The following is a 25,111-nucleotide window of genomic DNA, read 5'->3' as shown; positions in this document are numbered from 1 at the left end:
GATGGACTGATACAATAACTGGAGTAATGGGGGTAAAGTGAGTTGGAGTCAGTGAGATTGGCTCAGGACAGGGCAGGCTTCAGAGCTATTGTACATGGGTTGCTATGAGTCATAGGAAACTCGACAGCATATAACAACAACACAGAAGCATACTCCACAATCACATCCACAAATTCTTTCACAATGATAGAGACATCAAGATTTTGCTATCTTACCCTCATATCATCAACTCCTCCCACCTCTCTATCTTGTTGATATAAAGTGTGTAATCCTGTACCTTAAACAGAAAAACTCTAAAAAAGCAAACCTTTCATGTAGTTCTACTCACACATATACACCACACACACCAAATCCACTGTTCTTAGGATAAAGTCTGAAGTCTTTAGTCAGGCTACAAATGTTTCATGGCTTGGGCTGTGGTTCCCTTCTCAACCCATCTCCCACTGTGACCTCCACCACAGTTAATCTTCCAGCGCCTGAGGTTTCCCCTTCCACAAACAGAGAAGCATAGTAACATAGCAGAGATCTGACTCAGGAATGATATCTAGGGATTAAAATCTAACCTCTACTGCTGACAAGTCATGTGACCTTGGCAACATAATAACAGCTCCGTGTCTAAATAGTTTCTTGTTGTGAGCCATCAAATTGCAACTGACTCAGGTAACCCTCCAGCAGGTTTTCAGAGGAAGTCCTCCCTACCAGATAACAAGCTTCATGAGGTTAGAAGGGAAGACCATAGCTCTAGAATTGCCTAGAACAGTCTTGGTTTACATCTGCTATTTCAGCACAGTTGGTGGGAATTTAAGTTGTTGTATTAGTCTTTTCCTTTGAGAAAGGGTATATGCCCTGTTCCATGGAATTGTGGTTGACCATGTGAAGGGGTAGATGCACCTTGGCTGAAAGCAGGGAATACCAGAGGAATGTCTGTCTGTGTTCCATTGATTATGCAAAGGTGTTTGTGTGGATCATAACAAACTGGCTGACTCTGAGAAGAATGGGAATCCCAGGACACTTGACCGTGCTAATGCAAAACCTATACTTGGACCAGGACGCAGTCATCAGAACAGAGCAAGGAAACACTGCATCGTTCAAAATTGGGAAGGGCGTATGCCAGGGATGTGTCCTATCGCCATACCTTTTCAACCTATATGCAGAACAGATTATCCTAGAGGCTGGGCTCTATGAAAAGAAATGTGGCATTAGGATTGGAGGAACATTCATAAACAATCTGCGTTGTGCAGATGATACAACCCTGCTTGCTGAAACTGAGGAGGACCTGAAGCGCTTGCTGCAGAAGGTCAAGGACTACAGCCTTCAATATAGATTGAGGCTCAATATCAAGAATAAAAAGATTCTCACCACTGGGCCAATTGGCAGCACCAGGATGGATGGTGAAGAGATTGAGATTGTTCACAGGTTTAGTTTGTTTGGCTCCACAGTCAACACTATTGGCACCAGCAGCCAGAAATTAAAAGATGGGTTGCGATGTGAAAGTCTGCTGTTAGGGGGGACCTCTCCAAAGTACTGAAGAGTAATGGTGTCACTCTGGAGACCAAGGTGTGCCTGATATAGGCCATGGTCTTTGCAATCACATGCTATGCGGCAGAGAGCTAGAAAATGATGAGGGATGATAGAAGGAGAATTGAAGTCTTTGAGCTGTGGTGTTGGAGAGGAGTATTGAATATACCATGGACTGCTAAGAAAACAAACAGATTCATCCTGGAGAGGGTTAAACCAGGCTGTTATTTGGAGGCAAGGATTCTGAGGTTTCGTCTGACATATTTTGGACATGTTGCAAGGAGGGACCAGTCCTTGGAGAAGGACGTCATGCTGGGGAGGGTGGAGGGACAGCGCAGGAGAGGAAGACCCTCTATGAGGTGGATTAATTCAATGACTAGGGTAATGGGGGTAGGTGTGTCAGAGACAGTGAGATTGGCACAGGATAGAGCAAAGTTTAGGGGCTGTTGTACATACAGTCACTATGAGTCACAGGTGACTCAACAGCACACAACAACAACATGTGAAGTGAGCAAATGCTTTAAAAAGGAATGCAAGTTTTCATTTCTGTCATTGTGCTGCTGTGCTCCAACACAGGAGGAGTACGCTCCACAGAGTTTCTCATTCAAGAAAATGTAGAGACCTGCACAGAACTGGATCCAAATCCAGTCAACTCTCAGCATGAAAAAGAACTTTCCCAGCCAGTCCACAGATACATGAACAAGAAAAATGACTGTTGCAAGTTACTGAGTGCCTTGTCGCTCAGTGTTATCATGACAATAGATAACTAGTATATTCAACTTAATTACAAACACCAGTCACGCCCACTTTCCAAAGTATTCCAGTTTAGTTGACCTCTCAAGGTCAGTCCTTATCTAGTTTGTCCACCATTGTAACTCTAGCACCTTAAATCAGGTCTTGCATGGAGAAGGTACCCAATATCTTGGGTTACACTGAAGTGCATGTTCTCTTAAGTCTCATTTGTATATTGAGTCTTCTGAAGTGGAAGAGGAAAGGTCTGGTTTTACAGCATAGTCCGTAATGTGCTGCACTGCTGACCAAAGGTACATCTTTGGTGGTTCAAATACACTACCTGCTCCATAGATAATCTCTCCCCAGCAGCAGAAAGATGGGAAATCTCTTCCCATTAAGATTTACATCCTCTGAAACCCAATGGAAGACTGCTAGAAGTCAGAATTGGCTCACTGGCAATGGCTTTAGTCTTTTATTTCTAAATTATTGTACCCACAGCAATGTTTATGGCATCCTTCTGGCAAAATGATGGATCATTAAAGGGCTTAAGCTTACCTTACCATTCACAGAAGTCAAATCCTCACAGAAGGGCTAATCTACCCATACGGGATATGGTCTCATAGGATTTGACAGAAAGAGGAAGTGGATCATAGTAAGAAGAATGCCTTACTGAAGAAGATGGGATGGGCCCTTACTGAAGAAGATGGGATGGGCCTGAGACACAGAAAGAAGAATCTACCTGAGGCATCAGGTCAGCTTTCAGACAACTGGGTGCTCCTAAGAGGAGCAAATGGATACTCTCAGAATATGGTCAATTCATTTCTTTCTGCTGAACAGCTTGTCCTCCTGACCAAGGGAGGAAAATCAGGCATGCGAGCAACCTAAGGATTTGTTTTATTTTGTTAAAATTGATAACAGCTGGGAAATGAAGCTATTGCCTTTATCCTCAGCCTGACTAAAATGCCCAAATGAAAATTTCAAACTTCCAGTCCTCCAATCCCTGTGTCTCCCTCTGGCCATGCTCAGTAGAGTTCAGACTCTATGAAAGATAGAGAGGCAAGGGTCGTGAAACTTCATCTCCCTTACGCCAGGCATAGTTTGAAGAAGAACCAGTCCTTAGAGAGAAACACGATGCCAGGAAAGGTGAAGCGTCAGAGAAAGAGACGAAGATCTTCAACAGAATGGATTGACACAGTGACAAGCACAACGGGCTTGAGCATGACAGCAAGCGTGAGGATGGTACAGGAGAGGGTCGAGCTGTAGTCAACATGATGGTATCCAGCAACGACAACTTGAAAGAAACTGGCAAGGCCAAGCCAGCCACTCTGGAGCCTGCACCTTCCAGAAGCATTTTCTATAGTCTTCTATAGGCTATGTGACTCAGGTGCATATCAGTACTCCTACCACTAACTGTCCACATCTGATTCAACCAGTTTTCCAAGGACAGACAGACAGCAAGTCCTGGCAGTTACCCAATAACCAATGTCTTTGAAATTTTTGAGATAACTAAAAAAAAAAAAGGTACTAGAAGACAGAATCTCCCAGGTAAGGATCCTGAGGGTTCTCCCCCCCACCCCCTCCACCCCGCCTCTTGCTTATGTCTGTGACTTCCAGACCCACAAAATGCTGTGGTTTTCTATTACTAAAACAGAGGCATGTGCCTGCTTGAAAAGCCTGGGCACGCCGGGCTAATTAAATTTAGCTATCTTGCGGTTGTTGTTGTAACGTGTGTTCTGCCGATGTTATTCAATGTGTTAAGACTCTTTTTGTTTATGTTGGTTACATACCCATGTGGTGTGGGTGGAGAACATCACTCAAGGGAATATCATTAGCAGGAATGGGGAGCCCAGGGACTCCAGAGACACGTGGCGGAACAGTAGCTCATGGGATCAAATAGTTGGGCCGTGTCCACGGTAACTCATCCAGATGCTGGTTCTCTCTCCTTCTAGGGTAAGTTCAGTCCCCACAATCTACCTGAGGCCCCTGCCTCCCACAAACAGGGTTGCACCTGCCATCACACAGTCGACAGGTTTTGTGAAGGAAATAAAAAGACTCTTCTCTCTATATCAAGGCAATGTAATGGAGGAAAACTGTAGCCTGTACTAAGGGGGCTGAACGATTTGTCCTGTTTCCCTAGAAGAGAAAATCAGAGAAGAATCGAACTTTGATGTGTTCACTCCTACCTCACAGCCAGGAATATATGAATTCGCTTTCCTTCTCTAAGCTGTGCTTTGCCCAATAACACCTCAAACTCATGCCTGTTAAGTCAGAACCGACTTACAGGTGACCCTCCAGCAGGTGTTTGGAAGGCTGACAAACACATAGGAGATTGCCCATTCTTCTCCCTTGGAGTTGCTGGTGGATTTGAACTATAAACACAAATCTCTACTTCAGTCTGGAGAAAGCACTTGCGAAGAATAAATATTAACCAACTGCCTGACAGTCAATTCCAGTACGTGATGACCCAATGTGAGTCAGAGTAGAATGGTACTCCAGGAGATTTTCAATGGCTTGTTCTTCACACATAGACTGCCAAACCTTTCTACTGATCATATGACCAAGCAAAAATTGACTCTGGTCAGGGAGCAACACTGACTATAAAGACTATACACTGTTCACTCCAAGATGGAAAGGGCTAACATGAAATAGCTAGAAACTCGGTTTTCCTAGTAAGTAGGTAAAGTGCTAGACAATGGAACAAAACAAAACCCAATTTCTGGAGACAGGTGTGGACCTAAATCAGACAATCCAGTTCTGTGACTTTAAGAAGCCCTTTACTTGAAATGAGCTCTGTATTTTCATTTGCAAACTGGAGGTAATACTGTCCACATTTAGCCATGGTGCAGTAGAGATAACACACACAAGAAGTGCACAAGTACAGTGTGCTGGTTCACAATAAAACAAAAATATTGTCTTATGAATATATCGTATTTGCTGAAGCCCTTGAACTGAAGAATTGTATAAAATTTACTACCTCGGTGAATATTAGAATTATCCCCCAGGGGACAGATAAATAATAGCTTTACTTAAACAGGCCTGTGCCCCTCAACTACAGTATTTATACATCACTGTTTCATACCCTCACCACTATACTGGAAAACAAGCTGAACAGGCATTGTGACCCTTATTTTGTAGCTAAGGAAACTGAGGCTCAGAGAAAGAATGGTTACATCAACATAAAGCTGAACCTAAAACTGGGTTCTCTTTATTTTCATTTTCTTTTTACAAGGGAAAGGACTCTTTATTTTTAACTCACTGATCCTTGTCTAAGGGAATGTCCCTAGGCAAATACTTTGATAGTGAGTAGGAACATGCATGCTCACTCGATGAGTCTTCTTACTTTAATAAGTTGTTGCTATTACGTGCCACCGAGTCGAATATGACTCATATCAAAGCTGTGAACAACAGATCTGAACTCCATCCTATCTTGCACCATCCTTATCATCTTCAACACATTTGAGTCGCTTGCCACAGACACTGTATGTACCAATCTATCTCATTGAGGGTCATGCTCTCTTTTACTGATCCTCCACCTTTTCAAGCATCATGTCCTTTTCTAAGGAATTATCTCTCTGAATAACATATTCAAAATTTGTGAGAAGAAGCTTCACTATCTTTGCCTCCAAGGAACACTTTGGTTGCAATTTCTTCTAGTTATATCTGTCTGTTCTTTTGGCAGACCATGGAATATTGAGCACTCTTCTTCAACACTATAACTCAAATGTTTCAATTCTTCTCCTGTCATCCTTATTCACTGACCAGCTTTCAGATGCATAGCTGGTGCCGGGAAAGATTATGGTCTGAATCAGGCACACCTTATTCTTCAAACTGACATTATTGCTCTTCAGGACTTTGGAGAGGTTCCTGACAGCAGATTTTCCCAATGTTATACATATCCTGATCTCCTGACTGCTGGTAGGTGACAGCAAAGGTGTTGACTGTGAATCCAAGCAAGATGAAATTATTTACAATTTAAATTTTTTTTTTTTATCTATCATGATATTGCCTATTGGTCTGGTATTGAGGATTTTTGTTTTCTTGATGTTGAGATGTAGTCCATATTGAAGGCTGTAGTCCTTGATCCTCTGCAGCAAGTGCTTCAGGTCCTCCTCACCTTCAGCAAGCAAGCATAATGTAGGCAGAAGCTCCTTTTCTTTAGGTCTGTCTTCAAATCTATGCCTCTAAAAATCTTTGGCCACGTAACATTTTCTTCTCTGAAACATTTCCACTCTGGCTGGCTTTTTCTTTAGGTATGATGCGTTCAGTTGGACATAAGAGGCTCTGCCGTGATTTGGCAGATTCCTAAATGACACGCTCCTACTCTGGTTTCTAAAATGTTTTCTGAGAATCATCAAGTTCAGAGGGCGCTATGACATATCATGCGGAATTTTCTAGAAAGAGCTACAAGTGCTTTCATCAATCTTTGTCTATCATATGATTAGTATCCCTGTGTCCATTATCACAGAAATATATTTAAGGGGTCAGTTCTCCCCTTAATCTTCTCCATATACTGTTTTCTTACAAACTTAACAGTTTTTTGGTTTTTTTTTGAAAAGTTTCTCTACCTGTTTGTCTATTTCCCAGAAAAGGTCAATATTCCTCTATAAACTTGCCGATTTTCCTTTGATCATGGAGTCCTTGAGAGTAGGATCACAATTTCATTTTTATAATCCCAGAATGAGTATTTTATACATAATAATTCTCACTGCCAGGGAGTAGGAACTGACTCATAGCTCACACTCCACTGGGCTACTGAGGCCTGAATCATACAGGAAGAGGCTACCTGCCACAAGTGTATTTGAACTGCCAAAGAAGTGTGGTGTTTGGGTTAACAGAGCAACTCCCTACATACTAGACTATCAGTGTTTCCTATCGGATATATGGTCAGTGCAAAATAAGTGCTGACTTCAGTATCACATTCGTGAGGCAAGTATAAGGATCTTCTCCCAAGTTTCCTGAGCCAGTGAAAGGACGGATACTCAGGAGCCACTCAAGGAGGGTGATCATGGTTATGAGACTGTTTGAAAACCCCATGTCCTGTGGCGTGGAGAAAGGATTAGGAGTATTTTTTATGGAAAGAAGAAAATGTATGTGGATGAAAATTGTTATGGACACAATAGCAATTTTCATATTCCTAAAGGGCTGTCCTATTTTATTTTTAAAACACTGTTTTCTCATGTGGTTTTAGGGAACAGAACTGAAAGAAAAAGGGGAAAGTCAGCAGGATGCCCACTCTGGTTCCATGGATGCATAATGACTAGCAAAGTTCCCCAGAGAAACAAGCTGCCCCTGAGCCAGGGTGCCTCTGGTCACAATGAAAATCAAGCAAAGGTTGCCTGTTTGTTAGACCGGCATGTTGGGAGAGGAACTCCTCATTACTTCACTCCAGGGTCAAATCTCTGAGCTTCCCTCTACTCCTAGCATGCTATGGTTGGCCCTCAGAATTCTCACTGACTTAACTGTTTACTGTATAAAGTGTCACACAAAAGGAAGGCAGTTGCTCTCAAATTTATTCTGAATCATGGCAAGTCCATGTTCACAGAGTAAAACTGCTCCGTAAGCTTTTCTTCCAGAAGCAGATGACCAAGCCTTTCTTCTGAGGTGAATCTGGACAGGTTTGAATTACCAACTTTCCAGTTAACCGTTGGGAGCTTAACTGTCTGTACCACTCAGAGACTCTGCATAAGAACAAAGAAATCTTAAATATACAGTTTTCTTTTAATTTTTTCAGAATAATATCAGCTTCTGTCCCTCCCCAGGAAGTTAGACATGGCACAACGTGGTCATGGAGGCATTAGAGCCCACTGTGCCATAAAATTCTGGGTGGTCATGGGGAAGGTGTGTAGCTTCTTGGTGCCTCGGCTCCACCATCTGTACCATATGGCTAAGACTACACGAAGGAAACTTAATCAAAAACAGCCACCATCCACTGAAGACTATTCTGATATGTGGAAGGTTACCCTCAGGAGACTGAAAACAGTCTCTGATTGCAAGCTTGAATCTGGGCTGAAAGTCCCATACTCCAACTCCTGTTTCCATGAGTCAACCGTAAGATCACCAGTCTCTACTCGGGAAGCTACAAACTAGAGTGCAGCAGCAAGCAGTAAAGGAAAAGGGCAAGAGAAGAGTAGGAGAGAGTTGTTTACAGCTAGATTTCATTAACAGGCTGACTTATTCAATGACTATTGAACAGATCAGAAACAGTCAGGGAACTCTCCAAATTAGTGAAGAGCAATGATGTCAGTTTGAAGTCTAAGGTCACCTGATACAGATCATGATTTTTTCAATCACCTGCTATGCATCTAAGAGCTAGACAATAAATAAGCATGACAGAAGAAGAATTGATACTTATGAGCTGTGGTGGCGGAAAAGAGTACTGAGTATTCCATGAACTGCCAAAAGAACAAATAGGTCTATCTTGTAAACAGTGCAGCCAGAGTGTTTCTTAGAGGCAAAGATGAAGAAGTACCATCTCATATATTTTGGATATTTTACTAAGAGAGGTTATTTCTTGGAAAAGGGCATCGTACTTGGAAAGGTGGAGAGTCAATGAAAGAAAGGAAGACCCCCAATGAGATGGATTGACACAGCGATTGCAGCAATAGGCTCAAGTGTGTTCAGAGATGATGAGGATGGCACAGGACAGGACAGGGTTCCAGTCTGTTGTTCATAGAGTTGCAATGAGTCATATTCAACAACACCTAACAACAATAATTTTCCAGGCACAGAGACTTCTTAGCATTCATACGTGTTTATTGTATTGAGATGATTTATAAAATTACTTTTCTAAATCCCAGGGAAGGATCAAGGGGAAGGCAGTAGGGCTCAGGAAATAATCATGGGTTGGTCAACATTTCTCTCTTTCCTTTCCCTCCCCCAGACCAGCTGTGGTGTCCAGTCCATATGACTGAGCCTGGCCTGCTGAGAAGCCTTCTCAGAAAGAATGTGGCCCCTTCAACCTCCCCTCTGGAGGGATTTGGATGGCTCACATTTCAAGAGAATAGAAGTGGGGCCCAGAAACAAGGAGAGAGGGCTCAAATGACACAGCCTGCTGGTGGCAGTCCTGCAGAACCCTGGCAAGGACAAGGGCCTCTGTCTCAGGGCTGTTCTCACTGTTCTCCTTAAGTCAGCCCCCCACTCCTGGCAACCTCGTACACAATGGAAGGAGCCACTGCAAAGTCTGTTGTCATCCCCATGATCAGGTACAAATCAGGCCGCAGTGATTCATAGGGTTTCCATTCATTGACTTTTGAAAGCAGATGGCCAAGTTTTTCTTCCTAGTCTGTCTGTATCTGGAAGCTCCACTAAAACCAGTTTGGCATGATAGCAGCACACGAGCCACTGCTGACAGGTGGCAGCTGGGCCTGGGGTGCACTGGCTGAGAATGCAGCCCAAGTTTCCTCCACGGAAGGTGAGAACCACCCAAAAGGAGGCACCAAACTACCGTTAAGCCTTACGCTGAGATAGGAGGGAAAGTAAATGTTTGCGGTACCAGGCTGGGCAGGTTCTCCGTGGGCGAGCCTTGTGAGGACTAGGATTCTAGCATGGCAGAGATGTGTTGCAAAGTAGGGGTAGAGTTACACCAGGTGTCCACAGGGGAAGGGCATTAAATAAAGCTCTTGAGATGGCACAACTCCTTTGGCATCACTGTCACCTAACTGTGGCAGTGGCTTCAAATCTCCAGGCTTCAAGAGGATTCCACTATCTCCAGGCACACGGACAGGCTTCCGGCCTTGACCTGATTTAAATGCAGGAAGTCTCACTTGTAGAGGGGGGCATCCCTGAGAGAGATGGATGAAAAAAAGGCCAATTGTCTCTCTCCAGACTCTAATCCTGACCTGGTATCGTGAATGAAGCTGGCGGATTACTGCCTTGACTGACTCTCCAAAGCTACATTATAACTCTCCCTGAGACCCGGCAGCCTTGGGCACCCCTCTCTTCTTCACGCTATTACTATTCTCTCTACTTCATGCTCTTAGCAGGTAGTGGTAGATACGCAGAAAATGCAATGATTTCTGGATATCAGTTTCAGCAATACATAGTCAAGAACTAAATCAAACTCAGATGAGATTTGGGGCCTATTGTTTTGTCTCATCTCTATCAAAACCCAGACGCTTAAAAAAAAAATCAGCCTGTGAGCAGATGCTAATTTTAAGGAAAAGACAAACTATAGTCCTAACTAAATTGCATGAGAGGGGTTTATTCATCTGCCTCAGGGCTGCTGGTGGATTTGAACCATCAGAGAAGTGTGGTCTTTTGGACTAGCCCTGCAACTCACTGCAGACTAACTACATCACCAGAGCTCCTTATTTTTGGAGTTTTCAAAATTGGATCAGCGTTGTACAACTCAAAAGACTAAGGCCTCGGAATTATCCCAAAGAAGAGAACTTAATTCCCTCCTTGGGTGTTGGGGCATTAAACGAGGACACAGGGCAGAAATGTACTGCTTTCCCTATCAGGACCTTCTTATAGATCATAAAAAGTAGTCAAGGGGCATGTCCCTCCAGATCAGGCATCATTTCTATTTAAGAAAACTTTGTTTCTCTCACGGTTTAAGAGCTGCTGCCTGCAAGTTTCCAGGAGAGTATTTTGTGAATTGGGCTGCATTCATTCAACGGGGACCCTAGTGAATGCCTCCCCAAAGAACTGTCCAGATTACTCTTACACTAGCACAGCTCAGGCCTGCAGGGCCAGAGTGAAAGGCAAGATCCAGGGAGGAGAGGCTATCAGCCCGGGAGAAATCCATGAGCAGTCTCACAGTGCAGCCTGCTGGGCATGCGTGAAGGTGCAGCGGGTGCGATTAGCAAGGACAAACCCCTGACTCCCCTCCAGCCACCAAACATCTAGGAAAGGCATCTAGGAAAGGAGTCTAAAACCTGCAAGCTCAAGTTCCAAGTTGCAAAAGGGACAAGATAGCTAATACAAAGGCTTTCAAAAGACCGCTTTCTCCTCTACTGGGCTTCCAGTTATTCAACAGAAAGTGTTTTGCTGCTGTTGTGAGACGCCATCAAGTCGAGTTTTTACTCTTAGAACCCCTTTTGGTAGAGGTGGACCACTCACATAGGGATTTCCTGGCTGTCATTGTCACAGAGCAAATCATCAGGTTTATCTCCCATGGAGCTGCTTGGTGGATGCAAACCATCAACTTGCCAGTTTGCATCTAAGCACATAATCACCATGCCACAAAGATCCTAGGAAGGGAGTTTAGAATGTTCCAAAGGACTGGTGTTTGGAGGAGCATTATGGTGTCACAGGAGGAAGACAAGGTTATTATGGAGGTAAATGAGTCGCAAGTGACTCAACAACACATAACAACAACAAATGGCCAAAGAAGTAGGAGGAAATGCCTTGGGCAGGCCTTTGTGTGAATTATCTATGTCACATTCCCTTTCTTCTATCTATCCTTCAGGATGTTGTTGTTCCTGTTGTTGTGTCCCGAAGAGTCGGAACTGACCCATAGCTGACCCTCCTGTGGGTTTTCAGAGGCAGTTAATCGCACAGGAGGAGACTGCCCATCCTTCTCCTATGGAGTAGCTGGTGGCCTCGAACCACATGCTTTTGAGATTGCAGTGTAGCTTCTTGCCACTGGACACCAGAGCTCCCTAGACTACTGTAACACTTATATTTTAAGCAGAGAAAGGGTAAAATTCACATTAGAAATAAGTCATGGAATAAAACCTGCCACAAGTGAAGGCCAGTGATGGCTCAGGGGAGTCACCATGGCCTTGCCTGGGGAGGGAGACACTGGGCTTCATGGTTGAAAGGGCTAGTTACAACATAACCTGGCAGCAAAGATGATGAAGTAACAGGAGAGAGAAATGGCCTGAAGAGGTCTTGGTGTCAGGAAGGCATCTCAGGACCACTGAAATAAAAGTGTTTAGGATGAAAAGAAGGAAGGAGGTGACTGGCAGAATTAGAGATCAAGGAGACCATTTGGGAAGGGAATAGTGACAGTTAGGGAGGGGCATGGTGGGTGAGAGGGACTCGCTCACATCCTCTCCCAGTTTCTGCTCTTCCATTCTCTAGGTTGTGCCTTCTCTCAGCTTCCCTCCCTCTTTTGCTCTCCTGTGCCCCTAAAGGCTCTGCCCCTTCCCTCTCTCCTACCCTCCTATTGCTGTCACCTTCCAGGAAGGCGATTCTCATACCACTGTGTAAACAGTGACATTTCCAACCTGGCGACACACTAATCTATGTCCCCAAGATTCCAACTTTCCTCCCCCTCCCAGAGGTCTCCAGAGCTGCCTGGGTCCTCTGATCTGTGATGAGTAAGGGACAATCTCCATGCCCCCTCTAGCTGGGTTTAGACAGATCTGAGCTCCACTGGGTTTCTAGAGTCCTCAGGAAATGCCAGACCCCAAAACAGGGCTCAGCTCCAAAGGCAATTCTCCCCCTGCAGGTGATACTGCTTTGGTGGCCAAACCGAGTGCACACTGGAGTCATTTCCCAAGTAGCTGGCAGTGAGTCACCTGAAGCCTCGGGCGGGGGGCAAGACAGGGCTCTCTGAAATGGGAGAAAATATATATATATTTCTTGTCTTTTTTAACCACACTTTTAAAAACTAACTGGTACTTAGAGAAAACAGGCGACAAAGTGGGTGGCCACTTGAGATCCAGAGAGAAAGATCAAAGCTCATCAGGAATGGAGGAAGTAGCCTTGGTGTGACCCAGAGAACAGTCTAGGTGGCCTATGTCGCCTAAGAGGCAGCCAGGGAATGGGAGGTGCTGGGCGACAGGCTGGGGTCACAAGCATCTCAGGCCCCAGTTCCCCAACTTATGCACTTCAGTTAACAGCCTTCAGTTGGAACAAACACCTGCTGTCAGGAGACATGAGACCAGGCTCCCAGATCCTTGGGAGGCCCATCATATCACTGTGGCTGTGTAGGAGGTGAACTTGCCCAAACTCTGGCCCCGTGGTTGCATTCTTTTTCCCAAGAAGAAGCTGGAATTCGTCCCTTTGGACTCAATTCTTCTGGCTGCTGCCTCCCTCCTCTCACAGTCCCTGTCTGGGGCAATCAGCCAGAAGCCATCCCTGCATTTGCAGGCCTATTCATTAACTCAAGTGCCACAAGTGACTATGTGGCAGTAAGTCCACCAGGTCAGCCCATGAGGTCTCCCCCTGCAAGTTCAAACTCCCATCTTCTTCAAATGAGCACGCTGTACTAAACCACCTCCCTGATCCCTCAGTTCAACCTCCCAGCTTAGGAAAATCAGGATCTTAAAGACCAGAGAAGAAATAAGACTGTGCAAACAAACAGCAGCACATAGAGCAGGACGTGGAAGAGAACCCCCAGTGCAGGGAGTCCTCATTTCATTGCATGGCCCCCCAACACTACAGGCAGAGACGAAGCTGGGTTTCTAAACCCTCATTTTATAATAGTCAGATCCACTGTATTCCAGTAAGTTCTTTCAAAGTATTTTCACCAATGTTATATAAAAGTTGACACACACACACACACACACACACACCCCAAGATGCCAGGCACTGGACATCATCTCTAAGAGAATTCCTCTTCTTCTTCACTGAAGTAAAGAATCCCGAGACCAGTCTCACCTCCTGTATAACCTAGAGAAGGCATAAAACACCAACTTTGCCCCTAGGCCAGCCCGCTTTATTGTTCATGTGATTTGCCATCTCTTCCCTTCCTCGGTCCAATACTTGGACAATAACACAAGTCTGCTCAAGCCAAGCTCTTCTTTCAGACAACTGAATGAACCAGAAAGAAATGAGAAAGCGAGATAGCTCCACTCACTTCTCCCAAAGAGCAGAGAGAAGAAGAGCTACAACAGTGCGGAGACGCGAGAAAGCAGCTTTGTTTATCAGCCACATTATTCACTGCCCCCGTGGAGCCACTTTGCTTCTGTTGCCACCAGCTGCCTCCTCACCCATAAGACATGGAGCTGGGTTCACGGCAAGCTCTGCTTGACCCACAGACTCTCAGAATTCAAAAGAGTTGATAGTAAATCTTTAAGGTTTGCAGCTCCCCAAGAGTCCCATCCTACCTCTTACCTGATGAGGTCAATAGGTTGAAACTTATAAAACACTCCATAACGTGCCCACTCTTGGTACAGCAACTGAAAAAGACAAAAAAATACAATAACAAATTAGGAATTGAGAGGCAACCTTATCTGGTTGATTATACTAAGTAAAAATGTTATCCCCCTAAACCCATTTGTGGACTGCTATGAGAAAAACAGGTTCATCCTAGAAAGGGTCAGATTGCGTTGCTCCTTGGAGGTGAGGATTCTGAAGATGCGTCTGACATACTTTGGACATGTTGAAAGGAGGGACCAGTCCTTGGAGAGGGACGTCATGCTTGGAAGGATGGAGGGACAGCAAAGGAGAGGAAGATCCTCAATGAGATGGTTGATTCAGTCACTAGAGTAATGGGGGTAGGTGTGTCAGAGACAATACGGTTGACACAGTATAGAGCAGGGTTTAGGACTATTGTACATAGGGTGGCTATGAGTCTCAGGAGACTTGATGACACATAACAACAACTATAACAAACCCATTTGCTAGAGAAACACAGAAAAAATGACTAAAGGCTAAAGAAACCGGCTTCTCATTCCTTCCCATAAATAAATGTGAGTTATAAAGATCTGATAACTATCTATTGATAGTGATTGAATAATGTATTATCAATTAGACACAATGTTATTATCCATGCTGAGGTACCTAATAATACTGTTTATAATAAATGATGTATTATAATAAAATTGTTTTCTTGTTGTGTTCTTTATTCTTCTTACACATTACATCTCTTCACACAGGGTTTATAAGTTCTGTCACTATTTAATAAGCTATTTTGGATATCTAGTTGAACACCAGCAATAAATAGTACTATCCTTTTTACACAAGAACATTTAAAGACTTTATATTAAAACTGAAATGAGAACGAGTGTTCCTACTTAATGGATATAAACTTTCGTTGTCATAGTGCATCCCAACAACTGGACAATAAAACCAGAAATGACATAAATCCCAACAGGGCAAACTGCAGCCACTGTTGTTTCCATTTGCAAAACCCAGACATAAATGAGGTTATACAGGGCATGAAGAGACAGTCTGAATTCATCACTTTGGAGGTTGTTTATTTCAGGGAGGTAACACCTAGACTGATCTTATTGTTTTTATTCCATTTCTTCCATCACTACCGTTCCCCCATCTTGGGTGTTTCTTCTACTGCAGTTGGTTTTGATTCTCCCAAGTGTAAACCCCAGACTCACTAGCACCTGGTTGTCACAGTGACATCATTTAGGGACCCAAGAGAGGCCAGCTTGCGTCAAGAGATACAGGCAGGGCCCCCCCCTTGAGGGCTGTAGGACGTCACTGCCAGGCTCCTAGGCTCTCACCTCTGGAGCAAATTCCTCTAAGTCACATGTTCAACCAAAACTGGGGTCCAAGAACAGATATCTGACTCTAAGGGAAGACACAGTTTGGGCTCGGGCCTAAACTGAATCCGAGATCAAAGTCTCAGCCCTGATTGCATCCAGGAGCTGCTGTGAAAAATTTCCAAAGTCCCATTTTTAGGCTGGTTCTCTCTGGGCATAAAGTAAAATATTCAGTGAGTACAGAGAGAAGGTAAGAGTGCTATCTGAGCTCAATACAGAAGGGTCTAAACAAAGGAGGGAACCATTAGGCAGCCCCTTATAAGAGAGCTAGAGCTACCCAGCACCAAATGCTGAAGGTGATGTAACAAGTATGCCTGGATGTCCACTTGCCTCTGCTCCCACTAGCTCACACATCCTTTCAAAGAGGCATAGAGGGGGGTGAGAATGAGGCTGCTCCTTCCCTTATGCGGTGACATTGATCATAACATGGCTAGAGGTCAAGTGGATCATGCAGAAGGCAATCCAGGATCACAGAATAGACTAGAAATCATGCTGAAAGGAGGCTTGCTCAGGTGGCTTTGCCCCATGATCCTAAGCATGATGGAAATATAGTGCAGGTAGATGGCCATGGTAACTTGTAACAAGGCCTCTAAAACCTCAGCATTGAGTATCTTTCAATACAGTTCTTATCTACCCACTTTCTCTCTTTGAGCTATCCAAGAGCAGGAAGGTTCTGTAGATCACTCCTTAATGCCCCTTACTTTGGAAGCCACAGGTATAATTCCAAGTGTATCTGTCTGACCTTAACTCACTTGACTGACCCTGTTAGATGAACTTGGACAAGTATCAAGTTTAGTTTCCCATTTGATAGGAGACTAGCTGACCAAGTTGAGTGTTAAAACCTTTTACAATGACCGTCATCCAAGAATAGCAAGATGATTGTCATTCCTAGTCATCTCCCAAGTCACTAGGTCCTCAGGCAGCAAGATGCCAGCTATAGCAAACTCAGAGGCACTCATGGGGAATAGAGGGTGGGAGGTCTGGACTGGAGAGATGTAGACTCTGCTCCAGATCCTGTACTGACCTGTCATAACCTTCGGCAAGTCACTTCCACTGTCTAGGTCTTGTCGTCTTCAGTAGTAAAATGGGAGTTGGGCAGGGTGGGTGATAAGATTAACTTTATAAGTGGAAACTAGAAGAAATGTACCTTTCTTGTCAGAAAGGTAGGTTTCTAAAAGTTCAGTACTCTGTCTTTTCATGGGTCATTTTCTAACAATCTCTTGCAGAAAGCAATCACTTACAACACCTAGAAGATGCCAATGCCAAAGGTTTAAGCAATGCTAAAGAAAATCACCAGGTTGCTATGAGTTCTAGCCAACTTGATGGCACCCAACAACAACAACAAAGAAAATCACATCACAATGTTGTTTCTTGTGTTCTCTCCTGTAAAAGGAAGCCGTAGAAGCAAGCAGTGGCCAAACAGATGGGGACATTTCATGTCTCTGGGATCCTTGAGGAACCAGGAAAAGGCTGGTAAACACAGAAGGAGGCAGCTACTAGAAGTCAGGAAGGACTCCTTTACACCCAGGCTATTCTCTCTTCCTGAAGCCCTGGCTTCAAAGAAGGCAGGAAAGCCCTGCTCTCCGGAGAGAGGGAGCTTCTTCTTAATTGCCTTCTAGGAGTGAGGGAGACTTCCTGCTTCTGACAGAGGCTGAGTCACTGAGGTTGCGCAACTGCTCCAGGTAGGCTGGAGTGGAAGGGTTGTCATCCTCAGGGGCCTTCAGGCTCACCTTGGATCCATCTAAGATGAGTCCAGGGCACTCATGGGACAGCCATCAAGTTCAGAAAAGAGTAGAGGAGAATACCCAGGTTATGGAAGCCTGGAAAGCTTGGGAGACCCCTGAGAACCATCTCTACAGACTCCCAGAGCAGTCATTCTACTCTAACTACTGTTCAGTGAACCCTCTCCAAATTTCACAGTTTTGAACGCAGACAATTTAGACCAAAATTCTAACGAAATCCCTTTCCACAGTCACCTCTAAGAACACTGCACTATTACAGTCCCATTCTCTCTTTCTCTCTCCTTGCCACTGAGTGGGGAATCCTCATAGCAGATCCCCCTTTGGGTTTCTGAAGCTGTAGCGACTGCCCAATCACCAGGGGAGATTTTCCAGCTTTCTCCCACAGAGCCGCCGGTGGATTCGAACCATCACCTAAGCATGGCCAGTGGGTAAGAAGCACAACTCCCTACTAAATGCACCACCAGAGCAGGTAAGGAATTGACTGCCAAGATGATATAAATCCACCAACTACTACTGAGAGAGGGAAGATGGCTAACCTCCTTCTAAGTGATTTACAACCTTTGAAACCCCACTAGAGGGACAGCTAAGAATCAGTTCCACCTTGACAGCACTTAACAACAACAAAAGGAAACTAGATTTTACTTCCTTCTTTAGAAGATAAATACACACACACACACACCCTTACATATGCCCCAATGAAACCATAGAAAAGGGTCCAGTACATGTAGTCATGTCAACAGATTGTGAGCACTGGCTGGGTTATGGACTCAGGCTTCTCAGTCCCCACTATGCCATCACTTATAAACATTACAATCAGTCTCCTCTCCTGGAAGGGCATCCCTTTCCCAACAAGAGGGACAGAAAAAGTTTTCACCTCCCACTTATGGCTTCTCTTATCCCCCACTGTCAACAAAAGTTACTTCTCTAACCATACCTCTAGCAGGGGAAAAGAGAACTTGAGCAGTGGCCAGCAAACCTGAGGGAAAGCCACAAGAAAGAAAGCCTCACACTTCAAAGACACTTGTTCGTCTTCACTATGCCTCCTTCTGACACTGACCGAGGATTATCCACCAATACCTATACCTTCAGCCAGCTATGATCTACTCAGTACACAACTGAGTTTAAGCAAATCATTTTCTACAAGGGAACATATTTTGGTAAAACATATTACTGTTGTTGATAGTAATAATTTATTATTCCTCAAACACATACAAACGTATTTTCAATTGTCTAGTGTTCACTTCTCTATTAGAATAGATAACACAAGGCTGACTGATTTCTCCCATGAGTTCCAGGTCCCTGGAATGTTCCGGTAATGCTCTACTTTGATTGGCTGGGGTCACCACCACCACCCAACAGGGACTTTCGTAGTGGGCAATGGTTGGTGATTACTATTTAAAGGGGAAGAATGTGAATTTAGAGAGTAGGAGGATAAAAATGTTTGGGGTAAGAGAAGTGAGATGTGGAGAAAAAGGCTTCCTCCTTTTCCTTTAAATCTGATCCGGGACTTTTCAGGAAATTAAACACCGAGACTATTAGCATCAGATAGAAAACAGATGAGGGTAAGACATCGAAATACTACAGCAGATTCCCTGGGCAGGCAACGAGAGGACATGTGTAAGCAATCACGGCAGTATTTCTGGAAAAGACCTTTTATGTTTTTAATACTTAACACTTCATAACAGGGACTAATAGGCAGGATAAAAAGAAGGCTGCTCAAAAGGCAACTTGGGGGATGAATGATTTTCCAGACAACAGAGTTAGGGGGAGGGAAACGTCTTGGGCTGCAATTCCTCATCCATCCCACCCTCGCCCACCCTGCTCTGTTCACTAGAGTTGTTGAAGACTTCGAGAAACTGGGTGAGAAAACAGTATGAGGAGGGTTGACAGCAGATAGAGCAGAAGATCCCTCCCAAAGAGGCTGGGGATGTCCAGAGTGGCAGGTCATCCCGGGGAGGAGAACACATCTAAATTTGCAGTGTATCAGCAAATCCAAGGAACTCTGAGTGAAAAGCTACCATGAGCTGTATAGCCAGGAGCTGCGACTGTCATTAGAGGGAAACTTGGTTTCACCCATATGTAACCTCCAGTTCCTCCGCCCAGAATATCCAGTCTCACTAAGCCGTCCTCTCTCAATTTCTCATCTGTAACTTGGACTATAGATCATTTGCATACCCAAAGGGTAAAGTGAATAGCTTAAAGATGATCCAAAAGAGCCATCCTGGCATGGATAAAAATACATTTTTAACAGGAGCGTTGAATTTCAGAATCCAATCCAGTCAGAAGAGCGTTCCAAGTGCTCTGTTTACTGTGGCAGTGTGATCTTGGGCAAGGTACCCAACCTTTCTATGCCTCAGTTTCTCTGTCTATAAAATAGGGAACTTGGGAACTTGAGTGTCTCTCAGTTGTGGCTCTGTTATCACATGGGATGGGAGAATGCTCCTATGGAACTATTCCCCCCCCCCTTTTTTTTTCATTTTCTACTAGTTTATTTGCAAAATTCTAATACAAATACAAACAAATTCTTTCAATTTCCCTCACCCCCTCACCCATCAAATTGTACAATCCAATGATTAAGCCCCTTCCCCCACACATCCACATCCCTCTGCTTCCAGCCTCTCTACTGGATATGTTTTAGAGCAGTTAGTATAGTTACCTCAGACCAGACACTAAATACCTAAAAAATTATTGTGACAATCAGAAATGCCCCTCACATTTCCAAATGCCTCCCTGAGGGAGAGATGGGTGGGAGCAGACCTGTTAAGGTAGACTAGCTGGGAGATAGACTATTTAGAAAATTTCTCTGCAGCTCCAAATCCACCCATGGTCTTCTGTGCCCAAAGCAATTAGTGTCCCTCTGCTCATTGTGACAAAAGACAGGCTTACCTTTCTATCATTCATGTCATCCCCTGGACTATCATATTCACCCTGTGGGAGAGAGAGATGCTGGGTTAAGCCAATGGATTATACAGTAAATTTTAAAACGGGTACAAAATGAAAAAGGTGTTTTGTTTGTGGTGGTGGTGGTGGTGGTTTGTTTTTCACACCATCTCTTTCAGTCCCAATTAAGGAAAGTAGAAAGCATGGCACAGTAAGGTGGCCAGTGTTCCATTTTCTTAGCTATCAGTACTTGCAAGAATGACTCTGGATAAGCTGTCACACAAAGATGATCCCCTTCACATGCTTTAGAGATCAAGTTGGACCTTCTTTATAGCAAATGCAATGGTAGATAGAGCCTGTGCCTGGGCTAACATTTCATGAACATCTCACTGCCATCAAGTTGGTTCTGACTCATAGTGACTTTCTGAGGCTGTAAACTGAAACAGAGGACTGACTGTCCATCTTTCTTCTTCAGAGTATCTGGCAGATTCAAACCATCAGAGACGGGCAGCCTTTGAGACAATAGTGCAAATTGCTACAGACTACACCATCAGAGCTCCCTTCTTTGAAACTGGGCAGAACATAACATTACACTTGCACCAAGTAAAGAAATCTGTGAGACTCTATCTGTTAAACTCCCATTAGGGAGCTCTGGTGGTCTAAGGGTAAGAATCTGCACTGCAATCCTGAAGGCACACAGTTGGAATCTATGAGCTGCTCCACAGGAGGACAGGCAATCTCCTCCCGTGTGATTAACTGCCTCTAAAAACCTGTTGGGGGGTCAGCTAGGGGTCGGTTCTGACTTGATGGTACTCAATGACAACAAACTCCCATTAGGGAAGTCAGGGATCCTACTTTACTGGCTTCTTAAGCATCCCTGTGTGGCATATGGCTCAGCCACAACCAATCAGGTCAACTGTGAACACATAAAGCATTTAGCTCAAAGACCACGTAAGTTCTTCAGGAATCACCTTGAAGAACAGTACCATTTTACCATGGTGTGTACAAAACATTACCTCCAGTCAAGGAAAGCTTTGATTCTGGTTATTCTATTTTCTTAGCTTAATCAAACAATTGTATATTTTTAAAAATATTGTTAAGCTCTTTTTCCTCAAAAATACTAAATTTAAAAGAGAGAGCTCTGACCCACAAAATGATGAAGAATCTCACATCATTACAAAAGAATCACACCAAAATAATATCACTTCCATTTGTGGGTCTGAAACCACTGAAATGAGGTTGCCTGTTATCTTGGCCTTTGACTTCCCTTCTACCTACCCACCCATACCACCACCTTGTCCTTTTAATAATATACATGCACATCTGAATTTTCACACTATTCACCTACTACAGAGTCAGGAGGCATAAGGAAAGGTCAGACACAAACCAGTTCTGTCACAGTCTGGGAAAATAATTGGAGAGACAGTTTAAATTATTTTGGTCAGCAGTGAATAGTCTAGAGTGATCAAGGTATTTAACTGTCCATGATTCACTCTGGTTTAGCTTTTCACATAGCTGCCCAAGGGGCTGGCTATAGTTTTCAACTTTTAAAGGTTACAAGAAACACACAGATCTGGGGGGTAGGTGGGATACTTACATCATGAAGAGGATAGGCAGCTTCATATATATTATTTGCTATCAGAGAGTTAATACCTACAAAAGAGATTAAAATAGTCACTTAAGGGCAGGAGTTTCTCAACAGGAGAGGCCAATAGCTGGAAAAGAACATTATGCTTAAAAGGGTAAAGGGTCAGTGATGCTCAGCAAATGGATTGACACAGTCACTGGAGCAACATGCTCCCGTGTAGCAGGCATGGTGAAGATGGGACAGCACAAGGCAGACTTCAGGTGTGCTGTGCATAAGGTCGCTATGAGTCCTGGCTGACTGGATGGCATCTAACAACAACTTTTTTTTTAATTCTAATCTGCATCAGATGGATGGTCAAGAGATTGAGATTGTTAACAACGTTAGTCTGCTTGGCTCCATGGTCAACACTCTTGGCACCAGTAGCCAGGAAATTAAAAAAAAAAACATATTGCGATGGGAAAGTCTGCTGTTAGGGACCTCTCCAGAGTACTGGAGAGCAATGGTGTCACTCTGGAGACTAAGGTGCATCTGATAGAGGCTATGGTCTTTGCAATCACTTGTTATGCATCAGAGAGTTAGACAGTGACTAAGGAGGATAGAAGGAGAATTGAGCTCTGGTGCTGGAGAAGAGTACTGAATGTACCCTGGACTGCCAAGAAAACAAACACATTAACCCTGGAGAGGGTTAACCAGGCTGCTCCTTGGAGGCAAGGATTCTGAGGCTTCATCTGACATACTTTGGACATGTTGTAAGGAGGGAGAGGTCCTTGGAGAGGGACATCATGCTTGGGAAGGTGGAGGGATGGCGCAGAAGGGGAAGACTCTCTATGAGGTGGACTGATTCAGTGACTGGGGTAATCGGGATGAGTGTGTCAGAGGCAATGAGATTGGCACAGGATAGAGCAGGGTTTAGGGCTGTTGTACATAGGGTTGCTATGAGTCACAAGTGACTTGACGGCCCATAACAACAACAACAATCTGCATTATGCAGATGACACAACCCTGCTTGCTGAAACTGAGGCGAGCCTCAAGCGCTTGCTGCAGAAGGTCAAGGACTGCAGCCTTCAATACGGATTGATGCTCAATGTCAAGAAGACAAAGATTCTCACCACTGGACCAATTGGCAGCATCAGGATGGATGGTGAAGAGAATGAGATTGTTCACAGCTTTAGTTTGCTTGGCTCCACAATCAACACTCTCGGCACCAGTAGCCAGGAAATTAAAAGACGTATTATGATGGGAAAGTCTCCTGTTAGGGACCTCTCCCAAGTACTGAAGAGCAATGGTGTCTCTCTGGAGACTAAGTTGGGTCTGATACAGGCCATGGTCTTTGCTATCACTTGTTATGCATCAGAGTGGTTGGACAGTGACTAAGGAGGATAGAAGGAGAATTGATGCCTTTGAGCTGTGGTGCTGGAGAAGAGTATTGAGGGTACCACAGACTGCTAGGAAAACACAGATTCATCCTGGAAAGGGTTAAACCGGGCAGCTCCTTGGAGGCAAGGATTCTGAGGCTCGGTCTGACATACTTTGGACATGTTGTAAGCAGAGACTGGTCCTTGGAGAGGGACCTTATGCTTGGTAGGGTGGAGGGACAGCACAAGAGGAGAAGGCCCTCTATGAGGTGGAATGATTCAGTGACTTGGGTAATCAGGATGGGAATATCAGAGACAGTGCGATTGGCACAGGACAGAGCGGAGTTTAGGGCTGTTGTCCATAGGGTTGCTATGAGTCGCAGGCGACTGAATGGCACAGAACAACAACAACATACTGCTTTGAATACAAAATTCATATACATCGTATATCATTCACATACATTGTTTCATATATTTCTACATTCACATTGTGTTTCAAATGATCACTCACGTACATTGTGTTTTATAAAATGAATCACCATTGATCTTTGGCTACTATTACCCTGTCTTTTCAGGTCTCCACTGGATCTTTCCTAATTCCTTCATATCGCACACCTACCTCTGTTCACCAAACTCTGTTCTCCTATTGATTTCCTCCCTTCCCCATCCTCTGTTCCCCTCCTCCCCTTCTCCTTCTGGACTTTTGTCCACATCTTACTAGTTATCCTTCTGTTTTGACAAAAATGGTCTTATGCAGTATTTTATCCTTATGAGACTGAGTTAATTTGCTCAAAATAATGCTCTCTAGATTCTTCCATGTTATATAGTTGTTCTTTAGTGCTGTATAGTATTCTATTGCCGAAATCAATTTTTGCTAAGTATCTCACCCACCCCTCAGCTAAGGATCACCGTATCTTCCTGAACTAGAAGCTTTAATCAAGCTTTAGTTCTTATATAAAGACTACTTTTTCACTTTGCAAACACAAAATTACATTTTGTCAAATACGCTCTCAAAGTTCACATTCCTCCTGTTCTCAGGGATTCAGAGAGCTCTAGTCCAGCTACCCTCCACCATTGCCCCCATCACTACCATGGCCCATAGTCAGCAGTGGAGACTCTCTGCACTAAGTAACAGCACAGGGATGGTTTATGGATGGTTGTAATGACAAGCCATAAAAGCATGTGACAAAGTATCCCACAGCACTTTACGTGAACTCATTTCTAGACTTTTCCTGTTCCATCACAGGGCAGTGTCAACTTAATGCCTAACTTATCTGCCAATTTGAACCATAAAACATATGAGGTGAGGCAGTAGGACAACAGTTATCAACGTGTAGTCTAGGGACCCTTGAGAGTCCCCACATCCCTTTTCCCCCCACGTCCCTTTAAGGAATTCTGTGGGGTTGATGATATTTTCATAGTCTTTGCTTTTTCACACTTATTCCCTCCCAAGTGTGGCATTTTCCCTGGGGTTGTATGGCAGTGTGATTGTTTTAAGCACTTGGTTGCTAACCAAAAGGTTGGAAGTTCAACCCCACAGTAAAACTTTTTTCTCATAACAATTACAGCCTATTCTGTCACATGCATTCTCTCTCAGTCAAAAGCAGTCTTGATGACACTTAATAATGACATGTGAGAATACAATATCTCGGATGTATTTGTGCTTTGCTTTGACATTTTCCCCAGTTTTATTTTTTAATATAAAAGTTGTTGTTGTTGTGTACCATCGAGTCAGAACCGACCCTTTGGCAGGTTTTCAGAGGCATTTAATTACACAGGAGGAGATTCCCCATCCTTCTCCCAAAGAGCAGTTGGTGGATTAGAACCGAAAGAAGTCGCAACAGCCATACTCTACCTAAGCAAAAGTCACTGGGTTGTACTTAATAATTTTTAGAAGTATAAAGA

At 44.0% G+C, this 25,111-nt stretch overlaps 1 protein-coding gene across 1 annotated transcript in view; it reads right to left on the bottom strand.

Annotated features, from left to right (window-relative positions):
- The window catches only part of ANO2 (anoctamin 2), a 504,048-nt gene that overhangs the window by 308,014 nt on the left and 170,923 nt on the right, over nucleotides 1-25,111 (bottom strand). Inside the window, exons 7-9 of the mRNA XM_006891290.1 lie at nucleotides 21,861-21,916; nucleotides 20,270-20,311; nucleotides 14,257-14,321 (exon numbers count right to left, since the gene is read on the bottom strand). Coding sequence (XP_006891352.1) covers nucleotides 14,257-14,321; nucleotides 20,270-20,311; nucleotides 21,861-21,916 — 163 coding nt within the window. The remainder of the gene's footprint in view (nucleotides 1-14,256; nucleotides 14,322-20,269; nucleotides 20,312-21,860; nucleotides 21,917-25,111) is intronic.

The sequence above is a fragment of the Elephantulus edwardii genome, unplaced genomic scaffold (assembly GCF_000299155.1).
Source record: "Elephantulus edwardii isolate Elephantulus edwardi_28Jun2011 unplaced genomic scaffold, EleEdw1.0 scaffold00096, whole genome shotgun sequence".
Lineage (NCBI taxonomy): Eukaryota > Metazoa > Chordata > Mammalia > Macroscelidea > Macroscelididae > Elephantulus > Elephantulus edwardii.
This window is presented reverse-complemented; position numbering and strand designations above follow the sequence as displayed.